This window comes from Phocoena sinus, chromosome X (assembly GCF_008692025.1).
Source record: "Phocoena sinus isolate mPhoSin1 chromosome X, mPhoSin1.pri, whole genome shotgun sequence".
Classification (NCBI taxonomy): domain Eukaryota; kingdom Metazoa; phylum Chordata; class Mammalia; order Artiodactyla; family Phocoenidae; genus Phocoena; species Phocoena sinus.
In genome coordinates, this window is record NC_045784.1 from 57,919,914 (window position 1) to 57,945,892 (window position 25,979).

At 36.2% G+C, this 25,979-nt stretch overlaps 1 protein-coding gene across 1 annotated transcript in view; it reads right to left on the reverse strand.

Moving 5' to 3' along the window:
- OPHN1 (oligophrenin 1) overlaps window positions 1-25,979 on the reverse strand; it is a 609,375-nt gene that overhangs the window by 133,873 nt on the left and 449,523 nt on the right. The window contains exons 16-18 of the mRNA XM_032620572.1: window positions 18,988-19,072; window positions 14,102-14,160; window positions 12,835-12,940 (exon numbers count right to left, since the gene is read on the reverse strand). Coding sequence (XP_032476463.1) covers window positions 12,835-12,940; window positions 14,102-14,160; window positions 18,988-19,072 — 250 coding nt within the window. The remainder of the gene's footprint in view (window positions 1-12,834; window positions 12,941-14,101; window positions 14,161-18,987; window positions 19,073-25,979) is intronic.

Consider the following 25,979-nt stretch of genomic DNA (forward strand, 5'->3'; position numbering starts at 1 on the left):
CCAAAAAAACCCACCCCAAATCCCCAAAAAACAAATTTTAAAAAAAGGACTTGAATCAGAGCAAGCCTCTTGATTCAAAATATGGGAAACTTTAAAGGACAAATGACCTGTTTTCTTTAACAAATAAATTATAAGAAACAAGAAAGAGATGAAGAAGAAACTTACAGATTGGGAACATGGTAAAAACACAGAGGCCCTATCCTATCAAACTTTGGCCTCTGTGTTCTTTATTAGCCCTCCAAGTCATTCTGATACACACAAAAGATTGAGAACTACTGCTATAGATAAGGGATCACCAAACTATGGCCCTTGGGCCAAATCCAACCTGTTTTTGTAGATAAAGTTTTATTGGAGTATTGTTATGCTTATTCATTCACATATTATCAATGGCTGTTTTTGTATTATAAAGGTAGAACTAAGTAGCTGCAACAGAGTCCATATAGCTCACAAAGCCTTCAATATGTATTATCTAATCCTTTCTGGAAAACATTTGCTGACCTCTGCTAGAGATTAAAAGAGACTTAAAAAACATCTGAAAAGATTCCTATGTGTGGATGTTATTTGGATCCTTATTAAAATATATATATATATGACATATTTGAGACTACTGGAAAATTTAACACAGAATATTTAATGATATTAAGTAATTATTAACAGTTTGTTTTCAGATGTGATAATTATATTGTGTTTATATGTACAAAGAATTTTCATTTTTCAATATACATACTGAAATATTTATGGATAAAATAATGTCTTAGATTTGTTTCACAATAATATAGGAGGAGGGGAAATGGATAGGGATATAGATGAAACAAGATTTGCTACGTGTTGAAAATTGTTGAAGCTGGGTGATAGGCACATGAGAGTTCCTTACAGGCATATGAGAGTTCCTTATACTATTCCTTCAGACTCAGGATGCCACAAGGATTTAAAAAGTCCCCCACCCTCCTCCACAAGATTTTGGTTAAAGATTTAAGAGGATTATACCTGGATCAAGGTTGAGTCGAGGCCTTTCCAGCCAGAATGGAAAAAAGCATCTGAAGTGACAAAAACCCTTCTTAAGGACATTATTCCTAGGTACGGCCTTCCCTCTACTATTCAGAGCAACAATGGATCTGCTTTCATCACAGAAATAATGCAAACAGCAAATAAAGGTTTAGGTATAAAATGGAAATTTCACTCAGCATGGACACCGCAATCTACAGAAAGGGTAAGAAGATGAACCACACTCTGAAGAAAATGCTCGCCAAACGATGCCAGGAAACTCATCTAAAATGGAAAAAGGTCTTGCTGATTGCTCTCCTTTGTACACTGGTGGCCCCTAGAAGCAGGCTAGGTATACAGGATACCACTCTTACCTCCTAAGAGTAAAGAAAGAGAAACATTTCTAACACAGGAGGCAAAAATTAAACAGTATGTACAACAGATTGGTCAATTGTTAACCACTGCATGAGTTTGTATTCCACAGGTCTCCCCCTCACCTGGAAGCTCCCTTGCATCCCTTTAAAGCTGGAGACCCAGTGCTGCTGAAAGTGTGAAAAAGAGCAAGGGCACTTCCCTGGTGGCACAGTGGTTAAGAATCTGCCTGCCAATGCAGGGGACATGGGTTCGAGCCCTTCTCCAGGAAAATCCCATATACCGCGGAGCAACTAAGCCCGTGCACCACAACTACCGAGCCTGCACTCTAGAGCCCAAGAGCCACAACAATTGAGCCCACGTGCTGCATGTACTGAAGCCCACGTGCTCTAGAGCCTGTGCTCCACAGTAAGAGAAGCCTGCACAACACAACAAAGAGTAGTCCCTGCTCACCGCAACTAGAGAAAGCCTGCATGCAGCAACAAAGACCCAACACAGCCAAAAATAATAAATAAATTAAAAAAAAAGAGCAAGGATCTGAGCAGCAGCTTGAAGAAAAATGGAAGGGATCCTATGACATTCTTCTTACTACTCAGAAACTTTAAGTATTTGTTCCGACAAGCAGAATGAAAGTTCTGTTTTCTTATCCTTTCTCATACCTTTTATGTACAAAGTTATAGATCCATATGCTGATCCTTTTGATAATTCTAACTGCCAGATATGTGGTCAGCTTCCTATTTCTGGGTCTTCAGGATTGCCTTAATGGGTTTTCCCCATACAGGAAAAGGTTTGGAAACAACTGGCTACAAGTCTCTCTGAAGTACCAGTTCCACACTAGGCTTCAGACTTATTCCCTTGAATTCCTAAGGAAATGAGATCTTTTCTGTCTACTAAAGTTCCAGTTGTCATTCCTCTTACCTCTAACTGGGCCTGTTGCACCAAAATGGCAGACCAAGGGATTGAGATCTTAATCACATAAGACTCGGATCCAGGACTTGGAGCTCAAATATTGTAAATTTCGTATCTACTCCCCAAAATTTAGACACCCCATCTCAGCAGGAAGTAGAATGGTCGTCACCCAGTTCCCTGAAAGATTTGGGGAAAGATAAAACCAAAGCAGGGATTAAAACCGAGTTCCCCTAAAACCAAGTTCCTCTGCTGAGTTTATGATTAACATCTCTATCCAAAATGATTGTTCCCTTTCTAATCTAATATCTGTTCTCCTCAAGATTGAGGAGGATCAAGTAAAAAGCGGGGAGTGAGACCAAGCAGGGCCCTGTGGGGCTCCCAGGCCTCCCCGTTTCTTGTAGGCAAGACTCCAGCCTGCATGACTTTCCCTGTGTTCCAAAGGGAGGGTTTGAACAGCTGCTAATCAAGGGAGAAGCAGCCAGGCAACCACCTGAGGAAAGACTAAAGGAACCAGAGAAGCTCATCAAGATGATCACCTGAGACCAGATTAGAGGAGTGCAGGCCCTACACATAACCTAATCTTGTCAGAGACCCCAACCTTGAACCACTGTTATAAAACCCTTCATCAAATCCTCTGGGGTTGTGACACATAGTTTTTCAGGCATGCACCAGCTGTGTCCCCCTTTGCCTAGCAAAATAATAAAGCTATCCTTTTCTATTCACGCAAAACTCGGTCTCCAAGGTTTGATTTGGCACTGGTGTACAGAGAAGCTGAGCTTTTGGTAACATCTCAATCCCTGAAGATGATGCCCTTAAGGGCAGACAGCTTTGGTTTCAACCATTGGTGTTATATTATTCATAATTTACTTTAAATACTGCAACATAGCCAGTACAATGTCCTAAATTTCATCAATGTCATCAATTGCAATCACACCATTATTTTAGTATGTACCACTGAGAAAGAAGAAACTTTCACTGTCAAATCATTATGTAATATTTTTGAAGACATTTTAAATAGAAGATAAACTCAACAATGAACATAATTTAACTAAAATGACTACAACATGAGCAGCTATGATCATGTTCATCCATGTAGATGTTATGATAATTACATAAAAACCGCTATCTGACAACAGTGATTTTAAGAAACAATTGATTCTAAGATGCATCCAGAATTCAGGTTACAATTTGAAAAAGAAAAGTGCCCTTTAGAATGGATGAAATTTGATATATGTGTTTGTTAGTTTTCATGCACACCCTAGGACAGGTCAGTTATGGTTGTAGTATTCTAATTTTAAATGCATATTTACATACTCTAGGGCTGATTAATTAGTATTTAAAAGACTAATCAGAAGCCAGAGGGGCTACTATAATCTTCAGCTAACCTCATCTCCAATCAACACCAATGGCTCTGTTAATTAGCATGGTTGGTGGCAAACTGACTTCTCATTGCTTAGATGTGTCAAGATAAATGGATTGTGGATTGGCTAGAAATATTGTATAGACATTCTCAAGCTTTGATTGACAGGTTAGAATAGAGCAATGATCAATCTTAACATCAGTAAGGTGGGTCAACTAATATTATGAATCTTCAGATGTGATGCAGCATAAGGTACGCAAAATCACCTATGATGTGTTCTATCCCCAAAAGTTAACTTGAATCCATCTAGCCTTAAAATACAACCCCTACTTTATAAGAAATAAAGAAAATAGGGGAACAAGCTGAAAAATACAATGACGAAAGTAGACAAAACTAGTGAGAGAGTGGTGTGGACATATATACACTACCAAACGTAAAATAGATAGCTAGTGGGAAGCAGCCGCATAGCACAGGGAGATTAGCTCGGTGGTTTGTGACCACCTACAGGGGAGGATGGGAGGGAGGGAGATGCAAGAGGGAAGAGATATGGGAACATATGTATATGTATAACTGATTCACTTTGTTATAAAGCAGAAACTAACACACCATTGTAAAGCAATTATACTCCAATAAAGATGTTAAAAAAAAACAAAAAAGACTCTACAGAACAACAAATTTTTGGGTCAACTAAGGAAATGTTAATATGGTCTGGAGAGGTAGAACTTGTTGAACTGAAAAAAGGTGGAAATTGTTGAACTGAAAAAAGTTTGGTGTTACTGAACAGCATAACCTCAATTTGGTAAAAAATGTAAATGTATTTGTGTGGGGTGTGTGTGTATACATAAACACACACCCACACCCACAGAAAGATCCAGAAGAAAAAGCACGAATATATTAATAGTAGTGATTTTTGGACGCTGAAAATAGAAAGCTTTTATTTTTGTTTATTGACTTGTTTTGCTCTTCTATATTTTTCAATCTCTACAATGCAATGGTATTGCTTCAGAAATAACAAGTGCTATTATTACAAAAGTAAGAAGATTCTAATAAGCCTAAGAGCTCACACCCTATAGAATGGTAGCCGAAGCCTAGGATTGCAAAGGGGTCTTGGTCTTGCATTTGGGCATTAGATCATGGGATTTTATTGCCTGAACTACAATTGCGTCGCTGTATTATTATCTCATCTGTTTCAATTTAAACTTAATGCATGATGCAGTCAGAGCAACTGAAAGGAAAGAGAGCTGAGACTTCACTGAGTTTACAGAACAGGTTGTACAACTGTTTTGAATCTGCTTCGAGATAAATACCTGCATGAGTGGCAGAATTAGGCCTGAGGCTTGCTTGCATTGTATATGCCACTGGTCATGAGATTGTGGGGGAGGTAACATGTACCGTTCTCCTACTTCAGATTAATGGAAGCAATAGGTAAAAAGCAAAAAGAATGGAATAATTGGTAAGCTCAAATTGGCTGATATCAATTTGTGTTTGCCTGTAATTAGCCTAGAAAATGGGCCAGCAGTGGGAACACACTAAGAAGGCATAAGTTATAATTATCATATAGCTTATGAAAGCAGTGGTTGGCAGGCAGAAAAATTATGCGAATTTTGAAAGCACATAGATTTTCTTCTCCTGTGTAAATTTCCCTGTTGGAACTAAGCCTATTTTATTTGCATTTTCCCTATAACTCTTGGTTTTAAAGATACAAAAAAGTTGAAAGAATGGTACTATGAAAATTAATACTGTCTATACCTAAATTCAGGAATTAACATTTTCCTACATTTGCTTGTTCTCTCTGTATATTTTTTTTCTGCGCCCTTTAGAAGTAAATTGTTTCAACCCTAAATATTTTAGTATTCATCTCCAAATAATAAGCATGCTGTCCTACAAAACCACAATAACATTTTTATACCGAGGAAAATTTATAATAATTCCATATCACCTGATATCTGGTCCATATTCAAATTTTCTCAAGTATCATGAAAAAATTATTTTATAGGTGGGTGTTTCAAATCTAGATCCAAAGTTCATACACTGCATTTGTTTCTGTTTCTTTAGCCACAAAACAGTACCACTACCTTTTTTCCCCAGGGCATTGACTTTTATAAAAATTCCAAGCCAGTTGTCTCAAAGAATGTCAAACATTCTGCATTTTTCTATACCCTGTATTTCCTGTAAACTTAAAAGGCTAAATTTGATTGGGGTTAAACATTCTTGGCAAAAATATCTGTTTATGTTGTATACTTCTTACTGTATCCCATCAGAAGGTAGATAAGGTCAGTTTGTATCATTATTAGTGATGCTAAATTTGATCAATTAATTAAGGTGGTATTTGCCAGATAACTTCATTGTAAAGATATAGTTTCCATTTGTAATTAGTAAGTAATCCGTGGGTAATACTTTGAAACTATATGAATATCTTGTTCCTGAAAAATCTTTTACTCAGTGGTTTTGATCCACACCTGAAACAGGGTGCTGAGGTTGCAAACTTGTAGTTTTTCTTTTTGTTTTCTTTCTTAAGTGTAGTTGACTTACAATATTAGTTTTAGGTGTACAACATAGTGATTCAATATCTTTATAGATTATACTCCATCCAAAGTTATAAAATATTGGCTATATTCCCTGTGCTGTACAATATATCCTTGTAGCTTATTTATTTTATAAATAGTACTTTGTACCTTAGTCCTCTACCACTATCTTACCCCTCTCCACTTCCCTCTCCCCACTGGTAACCACTAGTTTGTTCTCTACACCTGTGAGCCTGTTTCTGTTTTATTATGTACATTCGTTTGTTTTAGTTTTTAGATTCCACATATAAGTGACAACATACAGTACTTGTCTTTCTCTGCCTGACTTATTTCCTTAGCATAATACCCTCCAAGTCTATCCATGTTGTTGCAAATGGCAAAATTTCATTCCTTTTATGGCTGAGTAATATTCCATTGTATGTATATATACCAGCTGCTTTATCAATTCATCTGTTGATGGACACTTAGGCTTCTACATCTTGGCTTTTGTAAATAATGCTGCTATGAACACTGGGGTGCATGTATATTTTTGAATTAGTGTTTTGTTTTCTTTGTATATATACCCAGGAGTGGATTATATGGTAATTCTAGTTTTTGTTTTCTGAGGAACCTCCAAATATTTTCCATAGTGGCTGCACCAATTTACATTCTCACCAGCAGCATACTAGGGTTCCTTTTTGATGACATTCTTTTTGTTTGTTTGTTTGCTTAGCAAGAAGAAAAGAGTTTTATTTATCACTATGGATGATAAATGAAACAATGAGTAAATAAAATTATACTTTTAATATTGATTTACAGTATTTCAAATATCTCTGGGTGCTTATATTTAATCTACGTATCCATTCAGACTTCTTAAAATTACTTTCATGAGCTAACGATCCACACAGAATTTAAAAATTCACAGTATCCTTCAATTTTGTTTATTTTATTAAAATCCAGTCCTCGATCTAATTGCATTTCTTTTCTTCTTTAAAATATAAATAGTGGCACTTAAAATAACACTAACAATTGCAACAGATCCAACCACTGACAATACCAAGGTAGAAATGTTAACTCTGGGATTTGGATGACTTTCACCACGACTGGTGATCTGCTTGAGAAATAAACAAAGCTACTTGTGTAAAGTTGGATACTTTTGATGTCAAATTGCTTTTATCCACATTTTGAATGGCAATGAATATGTGGGTTGCATTTTCTTCTGAGATATTTCCTGGTTTGAATGCAAAGGTTTCCTTGGAGTTGGCCTCATTTGGTAGCAGATCAGTAGTGTTTACTTGCAGAGCATGGTCAAAATTATCCCTTAGCTCCAGAATGTTTCCACTTATTCTTATGATATACTGTTGAACTTAGGGGAAAAAGTTACAAATTATGTAGGAACTGGAGCATCCATTTAAAATTCCTTTTTATTAATTTTTCTCAAAAATATTTAGTTATGTCAAGCTTATACTCATATCCAAAGCCTTATTTATTTTTCTATAAAAGCTGAATTCTGATTTTTAAACTCTGCCAAATGCTACCTTCTCTGTATGAAAAGTGGTAGCAGGTTATAATGTGTCACATTTGATTGATTCAAAACATGAGATTATAAAATTAATACTTTTCTGAGCTATCAATTAAAAATTATTTTCCTCTTACTCATCCTTACACCCTTGCTTTTGCAATGAGTACCTTTCACTTAATCAATGCTGCATGACACTTTGTCCTTACCGTTTACAACATCAAAAGCATCTGGTGCTGTTCATGTTTTTTTAATAATTTTAATTGTAGTATAGTTGCTTTACAGTGTTGTGTTAGTTTCTGCTGTGCATCAAACGGAATCAGCTATACGTATACATAGATCCCCTCTTTTTTGGATTTCCTTCCCATTTGGTCACCACAGAGCAGTGAGTGGAGTTCCCTGTGCTACATAGTAGGTTCTCATTAGTTATCTACTTTATACATAGTAGTGTATATATGTCAGTCCCAATCTCCCAATTCATCCCACCCCCCCATGAGAGTCATTCTGACAGGTGTGAGGTAATATCTCAATGTGGTTTTGTTTGCTTTCTCTGATTATTAGCAATGTTGAGCGTCTTTTCATGTGTCTGGTGATCTGTATGCCTTTGTTGGAAAAACATCTATTCATGTCTTCCCATTTTTTAATCGAGTTGTTTTTTCAATATTGAGTTGCATGAGCTGATCTTATACTTTAGATATTAACCCCTTATTGGTCATATCTTTTACAAATATTTTCTCCAATTTGGTAGAATGTCTTTTTATTTTGTCAATGGTTTCCTCCACTGTGTGAAAGGTTATATGTTTAATCAGGTCCCATTTTTTTTTGTTGTTCTTTTTTTTTTTTTTTTGCTTTTGTTTACTTTGCCTTAGGAAACAGATCAAAAAAACCATTGCTACAATTTATGTCAAAGAGTGTCTTGCCTATGTTTCACTCTAAGAATTTTACAGTATCTGCTCTTACATTTAGGTCTTTGATCCATTTTGAGTTTTTGTGTATGGTGTTAGAGAATGTCCTAATTTCATTCTCTTACATGTTGCTGTCCAGTTTTCCCAGCACCGTTTATTGAAGAGACTGTCTTTTCTCCATTGTATATTCTTGCCTCCTTTGTCATAGATTAACTGACCATAGGTGTGTGGGTTTATTTCTGGGCTGTCTATTCTGTTCCATTGATCCATGTGTCTGTTTTTGTGCCAATAACACACTGTTTTGATTACTGTAGCTTTTTGAAAACTAGTTTTTCTAATTCTATCATTCCTCCCACACTTATTAGCTGGTATTCTTCAGTAATAAAGGGCTTTCCTTACTCTAACTACCTCCCATGGATTTTTATTTATTCAAAATGTTATTATCAAATACAGCACTCGTTGTTTTTGATGTTTCGGTTGCTCCAGATGTAATCAGTGTCAGCCTTTTCAAGCAGATTCCTGAATCTTTGTGACATGACCCTATTAGTGCATGAGCTCTTCTTTGCTTACAAAAGTATACTTGATCCAAGACTCACCTTTTATTTTCCTTGCCCCAGACCTGGAATCAGCCAGTTCTCTAAGAAGACTTGGCACTTTTGAGAAGGGAATGTTATTTAGAGACAAAAGATCTGGGCACTACATGTGTTTATTGCTTTCCTGGGTAGAATCATCTCAAGACTGGTTAAGTGAGTAGAAGATTTTGTTGTTTTGTTTTTAAATCATGAGTTCATATTGGCATTCTCAATTCAACTTTACCATTAGAGCATTTTTTTTTCTTTACATCTTGAATTTTGTATCCACATCTCTTTTTCTTACACCATAAACCTTGGCTTCTGATAATATTAATATATTTACTATTTTTTACTTTATCCTTATGAGATACATATACATAAAATAATTTCAAGTTATAATTATAATATTACTAGTACTAATAAACCTACTGGCTGATGCTTACAACTTTTTTTGCAGTTTTTCCTGTTTTTAGAATATATTTCATTAGCATGAATCAGAGGCTGTGTTGACAAGTTAGATGAAATAACTGTTTTCTCTGTATGACTATGCTATGAATTTGATAAACATTTAGATTCATTTGATTTTTTGCATTCCATTTTAGGGTTTGTAATGTTTTCCTTTTCATTTAATTTTACTTTTTGGATACCTAAAATATTAATATGGCTCAAAAGTCAAAACCATAGAAGGAGGTGGACTCAGAGGAATCTAGCTCTCATCCTTGTCCCTTCCACCCTAGTCACCACCTATCCCCTGTAGAAAAGAAAAAAAAAAAGAGAAGCCTCAATTAAGTATAGTCAGGAGACCAGAAGGGGGAGCTCTCATACCCTGCCATGATAGCAGAGCCCAACCGGAAGAAAACAGATTTTTCTTTCCTGCCAAGGACCCAAGCCAATGAAAACCTATGGACTCTTTGTTTACTGTAGCCCTCCCAACTTCCTTTTCCCCTCTATAAAAGCATTGTCCTTCCCTTGTCAGGTGAGGACTTGCCCATTGTTTGGCATGGTTGCAGATTCCAAATTACAAATCTCTGCTCATCCCAAATAAACCCATCTTTGCTGAAGAAATATCTGGTAGTCTATTTCAGGTCAACACCTCCATAGTAACCATTTTCATTAGTTTGTTTTTATAACAGTTTTATTGAGATATATTTCATGTACCATAAAATTTACCCTTGTAAAAGGTACAATTCAATGGTTTTTAATATATTCACAGAGTTGTCCAACAATCATCACTATCTAATTCCAGAACACTTTCACCACTCCAAAAAGAAACCCTGTAACCATTAGCTGTTACTTCCCATGTCTCAGTCCTAGGCAACTATTAACCTACATTCTGCCTCTATAGATTTGTCTTTTCTGGTCATTTCATAAAAATGGAGTAATGTAATATGTAGCCTTTTGTGTCTGGCTTCTTTCACTTAGCATATTTTCAAGGTTCATCCATATACTTGATTCCTTTTATGGCTGAATAATTTTCCATTGTATGTTTATACCATATTTTATTTTTTCCATTCAGCATTTGATGGTCATATGGGCTGTTTCCACCTTTGGACAGCTATGGATAATGCTGCTATGAATATTTGTGTACAAGTTTTTGTACAGAAATTTGTAATACATCTGGAAATCACTTCAAAAACAAAATTCATATTTTCCTCATTCTTTTTAATGACTATATAATACCACATTGCTTGAATATACCATGATTTACAAAACTAGTCACTTATTGTTGGATATTTATGTTGCTTCCAATATTTTGTTACTAAAAATTACACTGCACTGACACAAACTTGTGCATATGTTGTTTTGTATTTGTGGAGCTATGTCTTCAGAGTAGATGCCTAAAAGTGGAGTTGCTGGGTTAAAGGATAATTGAAAATGCAGATTTGTTAGATATTGCCAAATTCCCGTCCTGTACGTCTGTATTTGTATTGCATTAACAACAGCAATGTGTTGGACTCCCTGTGCCCCAAAGTCTCATAAACAGAATGTGGTCAAGCTTTAGGGTTTGCCAATAAATGGTATCTCAATGTAGGTTTAATTTGCATTTTTCTTATTACAAGTTAACTTGCACAGTTTTTCACATATTTAAGGTTATTTGTCATTCTAGTTCTGCGTTTTGTGTGTTTGTGTCTATTGTTCCTTTTGTTCTAAGGATTTTGAGGAGCAAGATTCTTCAAGTAAGGTAGATGGCCAGCCTTTTGGTGGAGGGAGGTAGGTGTCTCTCACTAACTGCTAGTAGGAGAATCTTCAACTGAATCCTTGGCTCATGTCACATACTAAGACTCTTAGAAAGTAAGAGCTGGAAGAACACTTTGAGATTAGCTATTCCAGTCCCCTCATATTATAGATGACCAAACAGGCCCAGAGAGTAGGATGGACTTTCTTTAGGTTCATAGCAAATTAGCAATAAAGCTGAAATTTGAACCCAAAGTCCCTTTTCCCCGGGCAACTTCAAATTAACAACATGTGCTGATTTTTGTACTTTACGGAGATTATCATAAACAATTTTTTGGAAAGAAAATGCTTTTTAATGTTTGCTATTAGCCCAAATTACAAACATTGGCAATAAATATAAAAGCTATTGTCTTGTTAATTCTGCCTATTTGTCTGCAATATTGGCTATAGACGTATTAAAAAAAAACCCAAAACAAAAACTTAGAATGTCAGAGTTGGTCAGATCTTGGAGAGATATTATCATATCACAGGGGAACCTGAGGTCCAGAGGTACAGAGTGATCAGGATTTATTACAGCAGGAGGCAAAGAGGGCCATTTAACCTTCACTAAGGGCCTCAATTTTAGGTGTTTTGAGATATTCTCCAAATGAGGTTAAAATATCTCATCAATGCATTTATGAGTGTGCCGATAGCTTTATTTTGTTAAACACAAACACTTAAAAGGCATCACAATTTTTCTAAGCTTGTTGTCTCACTTATTTACTTTTTAATACACCAGGAGTGGTCTTAAGAGTGACCTGCCCATGGTCATCAAGAAAGCTAGTAGCAGAACTGACACTAGAATCCAGGTTTGCTGACTCCTGGACAGAGTATTTTCTGCTGCACCATACTGTTTCCTTAGAGCAGCTAGCCTTTTATGAGTCAAGTAAATTCATCTTTATTCACAACATTGAACCTTCATGCCAGGAAGCACCACAGTGGGGCACACATGCCCTTACACCCACCCATCTTAGAGCCCATCACCAGACCTACTCTCTGGAATGCTGCTATCTGTTCCTACATGCCACACCCAAGCAAAGAAGGTGACCATAATCATAACTCTCATGTCTTGAGAACTTCCTATGTGCCACGTACTTCACCTGTGTTCATTCAAATCCACACAACAGTCTTATGTGGTAGGGAATACTACTCTCATTTTATAGATGACCAAACAGGTTAAGAGAGGTTTTCCTAAGATTACACAGCTGGGATTTGAACCCACATTTATCTGATAGCAAAGCCTGTGTTCAGCCACCATTCTACCTGGTGTTACCATTCAACTGAGACAACCCCTCAACTAAGATGCATGATGACCCTAAGAGGATATATATAAGGGTAAAGGGAAAACTGCCTTTCTCACAGAGCACTCAGACTGCCCAGGATGAAGCAGTTGGGGGCTGGGACTTAATGAGCTGACAGACAGTTTATCTGCAGTGCTACCATGTGGGCCAGCCCTCTAATAGGAACTCTTCCTGAAAACCTAGAAGTTACTTACTTGACCAAGTGTCTTATAAGAAGTTCCAGCATCTCTCTGTTCTTTTCCGGTAGCTTATATACCAAGGAATGAATAGCTCCCAGCCGATAATCCAGGTTGTCAGACTCTGAGAGAGAACAGAGAGATAGTTTTGCCTTCTGGGCAACTGGATCAAGCAAACTCTCATACATATACACACAGGCACACACACACACACGTGCACATGTGCACACAGACACAATCAGAGACACATAGAGTCAAATAGATGGAAAGAGAGAGATATATAGACACAGGGACACAATGACAAAGAGAGACCAAGAAACAGACACTGAAAGAAAGAGAGGGAGGGAGAGAGACTGACTAAAAGATAAAAACATAGATTGAAAACAAAGAAATAGGCCTAGAAAGATGAAGAATTAGAAGAGAGAAGAGAAAAGAAATATGAGTAGAGAAGACAAGACTGTATCAGAGCAAGTCAGAATTCTGGATACAGCAGGTTGCTCCTAAAGTTCCACATGTAAACTTCCAGCTGGAATCCCTTGCCCACCCACTTTCCTTGTGGAACTAGGAGGTATGCTTCTGCCTCTGGGTTCCTATGAAAATCACTGAGAGACCTCAGAGTAAAGATCAAAGCTCTCTTGCCTCAACAAATATTCATTATGAAGACAAATCCCCTGAATCATTTTCCTGAATACCATACAAGGCATAATGCAGAAGAGTCACATCAAGGTAGGGAGGGATACTCATACAGTGGCCTCAGTCAAAACTTTTAATGCTTCTTCAGCTGCCAACTTTTTAAGTGATTCTATATGCCTTATTTCCTATGTACCCTTCCACCCTCACCATTGGTCTTATCATCTAAAAAAATGTGATGCTAGCACTAAAAGATTAGGAATAATAATTCACAATACCATTGAAAAGCATTTGAAAAGGCAAAGTGCTGAAAAAATGCTGAAATAGTAACTGTAATGGAAACATTTTGCTGTCCCCTGGCAATGTGAGCCATCTTGTTCTGATGTAAGAGGCAAAATCAATCAATAAAATCCTCAGACCTGTCATATCCCTCGTTAGCCAGTTTTCTCCAATTCACTCAACCAACATTGATTTATGAAAAATAATACAACATTTGAGTTAGCAAGTAAGAATACTCTCCTTTGACAGTGGACAAAATCTGTGTATATGTTTGTTTTTTCCCTCACTTTCCCTCAAGCAGTCTTCTAGGCTTGTTGCTGTAAATATTACTTAGAAGCGAGGACAACACAATTAACTAAGTAACATAAATACTTACTGGCAGCAGAGACCAGCTCTTTGTGAAGTCTATAGGTCATGACAGGTTCAGAAAGATTCCTGAAATTAATGAAAACTGTAAGTTCCTTTGGGGAGGGAGTAGCAAGGCCTTAGATGCGCAGTTCTGTGAGCAGCAAGGCTGAAGTTTCTGAGCTCCACAGATTAATGACTACATACATTTCTCTCTTCATCTGAAACTTTGTCAGAGGAATCCTAGTTGCTAGTAATTTGACAGAAGACCTATAAAAGTATGAGCTGAGACCTTGTGCAGGGTCTCCAATTAGTTCCCCAAAGTGAAAAGAGGCACAAATCAGTCCTGCAAAATTCCAAAGTGGACCCACTATGAATGCTACTATGAAGTCCTTACAGTTGGATAGTTCCTCAGTTTCTAAAGTGCTTTTATATCTGTCCTCCCATTTGATCCTTCCAAAGATCCTGTGAGGTGAAGCAGTAATTCAAATACCCATTTAATGGAGAAGGAAATTGAGCCTCAAATAGGTTTCTTTATTTAGTCAAAAAATATTGGCTGAGGGACTTCCCTGGCGGTCCAGTGGTTAACACTCCATACTTCCACTGCAGGGGGAATGGGTTCAACCCCTGGTTGGGGAACTAAGATCCCGCTTGCTGTGTGGTGCAGCCAAAAAAAAAAAAATGTTGGCTGAGCACCTACTTGTGACTGGCATTGTGCCAGGTATTGGTGATCCAGATGAATTAGACATAGTCTAAACCTCCAAGGAGCTAATAGTCTAGTTGAGGAGAGTTCCATATACAAAATGTAGGTGATGCATGGCTCAGAGGAAGGAAGTAATACACTAATAATAATAATAACAAACTATCCACTGTTCTAAGTGGTTTATATATATTTACTCACTTAATTCTCATGACAACCCTGTAAGGTAGATATTGTTATTATCTCCACTTTATAGATAAGGAAACTGAGCTTCAGAAAAGTTAAATAGTTCATCCTAGACCACACAATTAGTAAGTGGCAGAATTTAGCAGTCTGTCTCAAGTCCATGTTCTTAATCACTACTTTATACTGCTTGCCACTGCTATTATTGTAGTAATCTAGGTGAGAAATAATAAAGGCCTAAACGAAAATAGTGCCATTAGGGATAGAAAGAAAATGTGAGGAGAGTCATTTGAAAGACATTAAAGACAGAGCTTCAATAATTGCATATGTTGGTGACGGAGAGAGCAATCTGGTTTGGGTGATTGAATAGATTAGAAATTGATTGAGAGGGAAGTGGAGATGCTATGTCAGAAGGGTTTCTGGGATAGCCAAAGGCAGATGTTTATTAGGAAGATGGATGGAGTGCCTTTCTAGATCTGAGAAGTAGATGTGGAAATCATGAGCCTAGGAGGGTGATTAGAACCATGAGAACAGATACCACTGCTCAAGGAAAGATGACAAACTGGCAGCCAACAGCTACATGAGACCTTTCAACAATTCTTCCCTGTCCAGAGTAGTGTGTAAAAAAGAAATGGAATTGAATGAGTCATCAGAATACGAAAAAATTGTATATTACACATAAAAGTCAATATTGTCTGCCTCTATTGAAAAACTGAAAGATCTGTCTATATTGGGTCCATATGGTTATTTGTGGAAGTAAAGAATATTGCTGTTTATATATAAACAAAGGGATTGCTATGCAAGTAAAGGTTTTATATGCAACATGTTTAACATAAAAGCAGTCTACTTCAGTCATTTTCATGTCCTGGCTCTTGTGGATATTTGAATTTTCCATCCCCTCAGTGTAGTAAAAAGAGAGGAAAGCCCTAGGAAATACCAGGTAGAAAGTCCATAAAAGGGACTTCTAAAAATTGTCAAAGAGGTGAAAGAAAATCCAAAAGCAATGGATTAGCAGAATCGAAAAGAAGAAAGTTTCAAGGAGGGCTTGTTAACAGCTTCAAATGCTACAAAGAGGTCAAATAAGGTAAAAGCTGACAATTGTCCATTGTGTTTAGAACTGAGGGAATCACTGGTGACCTTGGCAAGAGCAGCTTCAGTAGAGCAGAGGGGGCGGGAGTCAGACTGCAGTGGGTTAAGGAGTAAACAGGGACATTAAGAAGCAGAGACAGGGAGTGTATATTACTTCATACACTGAAGCTAGACTGGGAAGGGGTGAAATATCTCACTAGGCAATCTCATCTAAGCTCCTGACTCCAATTATCATCTACACTGTTGATGATTCTCAATTTTTTAGCTCGAGCCCAGAATTCTTGAGTTTCATTCCTATATATTTCCTATATATCAAATTGCCTACTTAAAATTCTTGTCCTGATTTCTTCAAAGACACCCAAATTTGACATATCCAAAACCTAACTTGTCATATCCCTCAAATTTAGTCATTTTCTTATGTTTCCCAAATCAGTAAATGTATGACCATCATTTGGTTGTATGGGCGGGAAATGTGGAAGCCATTCTTTTATCTCCCTCTCCTCCATCTTCATATCCAAGTTTACTCCCTAAATCTCTTGAATATGCTTATTTCTATCTATCCCCACCGCTACTCCCTAGTCCACACAGAAGCATCATCTCTTTCCGGGACCACAGCAATAGCTTGCTAATTGGCTTCCACCTCTACTTATTTTGCCTCTCTCTAATCTCATCTCTCTGTTTTTATCAAAATGCAAATCTCATCATATAACCTCCTGCTTAAAAATCTTTCAATATATTCTCATTCCTTTTAATATAAATTCATACCCCAATTCTTAAAATGTCCTAAAAGCCCTTGTATGATCTGGCCCCTACATATCTCTCCCTCCCTGTCTACACTCAATACTCCACGTAAACTTGTACATATAGTTTCTTAAAAGGGTCTTCCTCTTGCTTCAAGGTCTTTGCATATGAAGTTATTTCTGTCTGGAAATGCCTCCCTCCATCCCCAGGTGACTCCAAGTTATAATTCAAACATCATTCCAAACTAAAAACCAGAATAAGTTAGGCCTTCCTATTATATGACTGCATAGCACCTTGCACTTTTCCTTCAGAGAACTTATCATAGCACATTATATTTGTATAATTATTTGTCTTTTGTCTGTCCACTTCACTGGACTATAACCTTTTTAAGGTCATATCTACTCACAACTGTATGGCTACTGCCAGACACCATGCTAGGCATAGAGTAGGTCAGGAAATGTTTACTGAATGGTTTAGTGAACGGTAGAATAAATGAATGCAAAGAGATGTGTAATGTTGGAGCATATTTACATGCTGAGAGGAAAAAGCCTGTTGAATGAGAGAGGGTAAAGATACAGAAGAGAGAAGGGATGTTTTTTACAGTAATTTTCTAGAAGTGTTGGAGACAAGGGGTGAGTTAGGTGCCTAGAACACAGATGGAGGAAGTCCACTATGAAAATACTGACACATTTAAGAAATCTAAAGGGTGTTGACTGGCTAGTACATATTAAATGTTCATGGATAAGACACTTAAGAACAAATAGCTCTTATTGGGGGTACAGGCCACTCAAACTTTCAGGCTCGATCTTCTCATCTTTCAAAAGAGCTACACTGCTTGTTATGGGATAAGCTGGGAAAGATGTAATGTGGGAGGGACTTACTCTATATAAATCTCTGAAAAAACTAACTCCTTTTAAGGAGGCTAGAGACACAGAGTTATTTACTTGTGTTATTCTCATCATGAGTCTCCTGAAAGTATGCATAGCAGATTGCTCTGTCTTTCTTAAATTACCCAAGCAACTCCAAGAAGGCCACAGCCCCTGGGCAGTGGGGAATAGGGGAATAAGGTGCTCCAATACCAGTGGCCTTATAAGTCAGAGATACCTAGGTTCAAATAATATGAGCCATGATCATGAATATTACTTAATGGGGGAGGGATATGATTTAATTTCTTCATCTGCAAAATGAGTATGGTAACACCTACCTTATAAGATTATTGTGAGAAAAAAAACAATGATATTGTCAACGTAAGCAACTAGAACACAGCCTAGCACAGAATAAACCTTCCAACACCAGTGCTTTTCTTCTTCGGCATATGCAGGAGAAATACCCCTGGAAAGAGCATTCATGTTTACTTAAAGTTCTAAGATGATGCTACAGCAGAAGGTCATTTAATAGCAATATCTGGGACCCAGTCTATTTTGGATTAATGACATTTCCCATAGCTAAAGTACCTATCTTAATGTCTAAAGAGTACAGTAATTGAAAATAAGACATTTTACCACATAAAGTATGGTGCATACATGGGACATAGAAAATGGTAAGAAATGACTGACTTTAAAAAGTGCATATGTCACAAATATTTTTATGTAATATAAATCTATGCCAATAAACTGAATGATATATTCATCATCATTGTGCATCCCCAAATTTTGCTTGTAAGTTAATTTTTTTCCCGACTGCCATCACTTCATTCAGTTCTAACATTTTTATGGTTGTAGTTTTTTGGTTTTTATTTCCATTTTAACAAAAGACATACAAATACACAAATTATGTTTGTGTAAATGCAATTTAATGTTTCAAAATGGTTATTATCCACCAAAACATGTTAACAACCTTGAAATGTCACAACTCCTGATTTTACTTATGAGCCCATTTGTGACATCACCCTATCTATGCACAATGGCAAAACTTCAATTATTTTAAGGGCGTGATTTTTAAATAATCTTTTTTAAAGCCAATTTTCTTCAAAAAAGCCATATTTCAATAACTATTCTATTATTTTAATGCTTCCCTCGCTTAAATTCCCAAATTTTAAAAAGTCTCCTAATGTACATTCTTCTTTGACAGAAATTTTTTTCACTATTTTTTTCTTTAGCAATCCTATCCAACCTCCCAAAATTGGGACCACATTAACTCCAATCTCCATCCAGAAATATTTCATCAACTCTGAAAAGGAATGTTCCAAATCATATCAGATATACCTGAGGTAAAATTTCAAGGAGCTGGTGATTGTCTTAATGTCCCACTCACTATTATGAAAATCAACATCTCCTGGACATTTAGGATCTATTTGAGAAGAAAAAAATGAGAAAAAAGTTAACATTCCACAAGATCTTACATTTTATCTTACATTTAAAGTGCATTAATTAAAAGATGGTTACTCTAACCAGTTTTCAAAAGATGAAAACTTTACAACAAACATGTTTTTGAGGTCTCAAAAATTCCCTTATATTCCAGCTAGGGATGTAAGGAGCTTGGAAGCCACCTCTTTCATTCACACAATAAGAAAAAAAAATGGAACAAACTGAAAGTCAACTCCTCTTAGTTCCATCAGAGAACTGAGGTCATAGGGCAAACTGAATAAACAGACAGGCACATACAGAGAATCAAAACTTATAGAGCAGAAGCCCAAGGTTAGAAAACTCCTTGGGAAACAGTACAGGGCTAGGAAAACCCAATCTGTAATTGGCAAATTGCTAGTGGCTCAGTGTGGACAAGATTGAGAGTTAAAAATTTTAAGCAGGCCCAGTCCTAGGAGACTCCCAAGTTTTTGTTAATTTTACCTCCAGGAGCCCTATCAGGTTCTCACAGTGAAGATCTGAGAAAAATTCCCTCATGTTACTGTAATTCTGAGAAGGGGATAAGAAAATTAGCCATTTAAAAATATGCACAGAGCATTTCATTCTTCTTAATAAGGCCTACCCTCAAGAGAAACTACTTTACCAGAGCTTAACTGACCTGGGAAGGGGGAAATTTCCCAATTCCAGAAATGAAATCCCTTCCTGCCTCTTCTAAGGGAGAAAACTGAAACAAAACTGAGAAATGCTTGTGAAAGTCACAGGCCAGAAGCACAGGTTCACTAAAATACTGACACATAACTGTAGAATTGTAGAACACTACCCCTGCCCTCACACATTACCACCATATCAACAGGCTTCCTGGATAATTACAAGGGAATATGACTAAAAGAATTATTCTTCTCAGACAATATTTAAGAAGTCTCTAGGGAAAACAAAAGACAAGAGAGGAAATAAAAACAAGGACACCAGAGGTAAGTTTAGCCCCTGAGACCTACAGTTACAGCAACCAAAAAACACAAGCTAAACTCTAGCCAGTTAAATAAAACCTCATGCTAAAGACCCATTTACCTCAGTTCCTTTTACCCATAATGTCCGGCTTGCAACAAAAATTACAAGAAAACACTAAAAGACAAAAAAAGTTTCAAGAAACACAGAAAGCATCATAATAAGACTCAGATATGGCAGATACTTTATAATTATCAAACTAGGAATTTAAAACAACTATGATTAATATACCAAGGATCATAATGGGTAAAGTGGACAACATTAAAAAAAGGAGTTGGATTAATGTAAGCAGAGAGATAGAAGCCTTAAGAAAGAATCAAAAGGAAATTTTAGAAATCAGAAACACCATAACAGAATGAAGAATTCCTTTGATGGACACAGGTGAGAAAATAATCAGTGAACTTGAAGATATGTCAGTATAAACTTCCAAAAATAAAATGCAATGAGGAAAAAAAAGAAAGAAAGAAAAAAACAGAAGAGAATATCCAAAAACTGTGGGACAATAACAAAAGGTGTAACATACATGCAATGGGAATACTAGAAGGAGAAGAAAGAGAAAAAGGAACAGCAGAAACATCTTAAGCAATGATGACTGAGAATTTCTGAAAACTAATAATAAACACAAAACCACAAATCCAGGAATCTTGTAAAACACCAATCAGGATATATATCAAAAGAATCTACACCTAGGCATACCACAATCAAACTGAATAAAACCAAAGACAAAATCTTGATAGAAGCCAGAAGAAAAAAACACCTTACTGAAGGAAGAGCACAATAAGAATTATTCCAACTTTTCTCAAGAAACCATGTAAACAAGAAGACAGTGGAATGAAATATTTAAAGTGTTAAAAGGAAAAAAAAGATCAGCCTGAAAGAAAGAAATTACCTTTCAAAGGTGAATGAGAAATAAATACTTTCTCAAATAAACAAAAGACAATAGAGGAAATAAAAACAAGGACAATTGTTTGATCTACAAATCTACAATTTGAGAAAATTTGTCACCAGTAGATCTCCCTTGCAAGATATGTTAAAAGAAGTTCTTCACAGAGAAACCTATAGGTCAATAATTCATATTTACATAAAGAAATGAAGAGTATTAGAGGAGAAATAAATGAAGGTAAACAAAACACTATTACTCTTATTATTAACTGGTCTAAGAGATAAAAGTTTAAAATAATAGCAACAATGTATTCAGTGATTATAGCTTATGGAAAGTGAAATGAATGACAAAAATGTTATAAGGGATTAAAGAGAGGAATTAGAAACATTCTGTTATAAAGTACTGGCACTAACAGTGTAGTGGTATGGTATTATTTGAAAGAGGACTTGGATAAATTGTAAATGTATGCTGCAAATGCAAGGGCAACCATTAAAAATGAGTTTTAAAAAAGTATAATTTATACGTTAACAGAATAGAAAAAATAGAATCATAAAAAATACTCAGTTAAACCCAGAGAAGGCAGAAAAAGAGCGGAAAATGAAAAGAGAAATGAAGAACAAGGACCATGACCAGAAAAATGTAGCAAGTATGGTAGGTATTAATCCAACTATATCAATAATCACTTTAAATGTCAATGGTATAAATACACCAATGAAAATACACAGACTGTCAGAGTGTATTATAAAATAAGACTTAATTATATATTATCTACAAGAAACCGACTTCAAATATAAAGAGACATACAGATTAAAAAAGGGATGGAGAACGATATACCACACTAACATTAATAAAAAACAAAGCTGAGGTAGCTCTATTCATTTCAAACAAAGCAGACTTCAGATCAAGGAAATTATCAGGGATAAAGAGGGCCATTAAATAGAAGGATTAATTCTCCAAGGATACATACCTATCCTTAAAAGATATGCACCCAACAAAGAAGCACTGAAACATGTGCTTTTCAACACCGCTTTATTGGTAATTGATAGGTACAACGGTTAAAAAATCAGTAATTGAACTGAACAGCATCATCAATCAGCTGGATTTGACATTTATAGACTACTTCATCCAACAAAAGTGAATACACATTCTTCTAAAGTTCATATAGAACATTCATCAAGATAGACCACATTCTGGGCCATAAAGCAGACCTTAATAAATTCAAAAGAATAAAACCTTACACCAATATGAAATTAAACTAGAAAGAAATAACAGTAATATAATATTCAATGAAATCCCTATCAAAATACAAATGGCATTTTCCACAAAAGTAGAACAAATAATTCTAAAATTTGTATGGAAACACAAGACCGCAAATAGCCAAAACAAACTTGAGAAAGAAGTACAGAAGTAGACGTATCACATGTCCTGAATTCAAACTATACTACAAAGCTACAGTAATAAAAATAGTATGGTACTGGCACAAAAACAGTCCCATAGATCAACGGAACAGCATAGAGCATCCAGAAATAAACCCATGCTTATATAGTAAATTAACCTATGACAAAGGAGGCAAGAATATACCATGGGGAGAAGACCCTCTTTCCAATAAATGGTTTGGGGAAACTGGACAGCTAGTTACATGCAGAAGAATCAAACTGGACTACTTTCTCATGCCACATACAAAAATAAACTCAAAATGAATTAAACGCTTAAATACAAGATCTGAAACCATAAAACATCTAGAAGAAAACATAAGTGGTAGGCTCTTTGATATCAGTCTTAGTAATATTTTTTGGAATATGTCTCCTCAGGCAAGGAAAATAAAAGCAAAAAAAAAGTGAGACTACATCAACTTACAAAGCTTTTGCACAGCAAAGGAAACTATCAACAAAATGAAAAGCCACCTTACTGAATGCAAGAAGATATTTGCAAATGATATATCCAACAAGAATATATATATATATATATATATATATGTATACACACACACACATATACAACACACACACACACACACAACAAGTATATATACAAGGATAATATATATATATTATATTCAAAATATAAAAAAGAAATCATATAATTCCACTTCAAAGAAACCAACAACACAATTTTAAAAATGACAGAGGACATGAATAGAGATATTTCCAAAAAAGATACACAGATAGCCACAGGCGCATGAAAAGATGTTCAAAATCATTAGGGAAATGCAAATCAAAACTACAATGAGCTAACACCTCACATCTGTCAGACTGGCTATTATCAAAAAGACAAGAAATAATAAGTGTTGGTGAAGATGCGGAGAAAAGAACACTCATTCACTGTTGGTAGGAATGTACACTGGTGCAGCCCCTATGGAAAGCAATATGAAGATTCCTTAAAAAATTGAAAATAAAACTACCATAAAATCCAGAAACTCCACTCTGGGTATTTATGCAAAGAAAATGAAAACAATAATTTGAAAAGATATATGCACCCATATGTTAGGTTCAACCTAAGTGTCCATCGACAAATGAATGGATAAGGAATATATGGTATATATACACAGTGGAATATTACTCAGCCATAAAAAAGAATGGAATCTTGCTACTTGTCACAGCATGGGTGGACCTAGGGGGTATTATGCTAAGTGAAATAAGTCAGACAGAGTAAGACAAATACTGTATGATTTCACTTACATGTGGAATCTAAAAAAAACAAAACGAACGTGAAAACATAACCAAACAGAGTCATAGATAAAGAGAATAAACAGGTGGTTGTCAGTGGAGTAGTGGTTGAGGGGAGGAGAGAAATAGGTTAGGGAGATTAAACTTCTAGTTACATTATGAAATGTACAGTGTGGGGAATACAGTCAATAATTATGTAATATCTTTGTAAGGTGACAGATGACAACTATACTTATCATGGTGATCATTTTTAAATGTACAGAAATATTGAATCACTATCTTGTGTACCAGGAACTAACACACTGCTGTAGGTCAATTATACTTCAAAAACCAACAAACAAATTCAGAGAAAAAGAGGTCAGCTTTGTGGTTATCAGAGACAGGGCATGGAGGAAGGGGGAATTAGATGAAGGTAGTCAAAAGGTACAAGCTTCTAGTTATAAGATCAGTAAGTACTAGATATGTAATTTACAACATGACAAAGATAATTAACACTGCTTTATGTTGTATATGAAAGTTGTTAAAACAGTAAATCTTATTTTCTATTTCTTTTATGCTATATTTATATGAGACTATGGATTTTTAGTAAGCTTATTGTGGTAATAATTTCATGATGTATGTAAGTCAAATCATTATTTTGTACACCTTAAACATATATATGTCAATTATATCTCAATAAAAATGGAAGGAAAAATAGCGGTTAGTTGGAGTTGAGGTATTCTGTAAGTATAAAATAGACACCACATTTTGAAGAATTAGTACAAAAAGGAATGTAAAATATCTCATTAATAATTTGTTATATTACATATTAAATTGGTAATATTCTTAATATATAGGGTTAAATAAAGTTTATGATTTAAAAAAATGTCTAAGTTCAATGTCTTATCTAAATATCATCTAAATCAGATACTGGTGAGATAGATAATTCGTCCTGAAGCAAACTGCTCTCCAGCTGGCAACCTGCGAAATCAAGCATGTTAGGTGCTTCCAAAATACAAATATGGGACAGGCATAGAACAAACACTCCCATTCCAAAAGGAAGAAATAAGAAAATAGAAAGGGGTACTGGTATTGAGCAAGTCCCAAAACTTAAGGCCAGTTTGGGTGGGGATCCTGCCTTCTAGACACACTGGGTTAGTGGTCCTGTCCCCAATGCTTTGGGTGGCCCTGCTCCCATGGCTTGGTCGGCACAGCACATTCTGCAGCTCTCCTGGGTCAGAGTTCAGTGCGGGTGACTCCCAGGCTGAAACTGCATACATGTGGTTCTACTAGTCTGGGGTAATGGAGGCAGCCCCATTCCCACAGCTCCATTTGGCATTGCACCAGTGGGGACTCTCTGTGGTGGCCATGGCTTACAACAGCCCTTTGCCTCCACCCATCAAAATACATGTGGAAGTAGTCACACCTCCATAGCTCTTGCACTCTGCATGCTGGCAGAGAAGGTGCTGCAGTGATGCCCACGAGGTTTAGTGCCTATGCCCTCCAGAGGGGCAACCACTTTAAGCCTGTGCCTGTGCTTCCCCTTATATAATCCTTTTCTCTCAGAAGTGTCTGGCATATAGTAGGTAAGCTTCATCCTTTTGCACTAAGTAAAGGCAAAAGATTCCCAGCTATAGAATCAACACTTCAATTGCTTGAATGAGAATAATATCCTCCTATATAAATTGGTAATTGGTATATTCTGAAGCTTACTGCAGCCTTATTTGTGTAAAATCTTGGCCCTGCCCAAGGCCTGTCCATTCTCAGTGAAAGTAAAGTGGCCATAAATTTAGCCATGTGTCGCATTTAGGCTTCTTAATCTTCAAAAGAACCTATCTACCCAAATTTCAGCTCATTTGATTGTAAAACATATGGGTCTGCATGTAACTGACATGACTATGATTTCTGAATTCCAATTACTTCTCAGAGAATGCCAATTTCAGCTTTATATTGCCTAATTCTTATGCACATCTTTGTGACAAGATAGTATTTATAGAGAATTACTGGAGAAACATGCAGTCAAGATATTCCTCTAAGTTAGTGACTGAGATTTTCTTTTCCACCCAAACGAACTACCCTCTGAATCTGAGGTTTACCACAGCAGTGATTGTTGGAGTAATGTTTCGCTTTTCTACTCATTTGGACCTGAAAGTTTGAGCAAGAACTCAAACCAATATCTTACAAACCCAAATTTGACTCCTCCTTGTCTATAATGTAATAGAAACAACAAACTGAAAAGTTATTAGGGCCAGGAGAAGTCAATGTAGCTCAAAATAAGGGAAACACTCTGAAGAATCAGAATACAGGCATCCATCTGAAAAAAAATTACTGCAAGAAATAGAAAGTTTTAAAACTTTGGT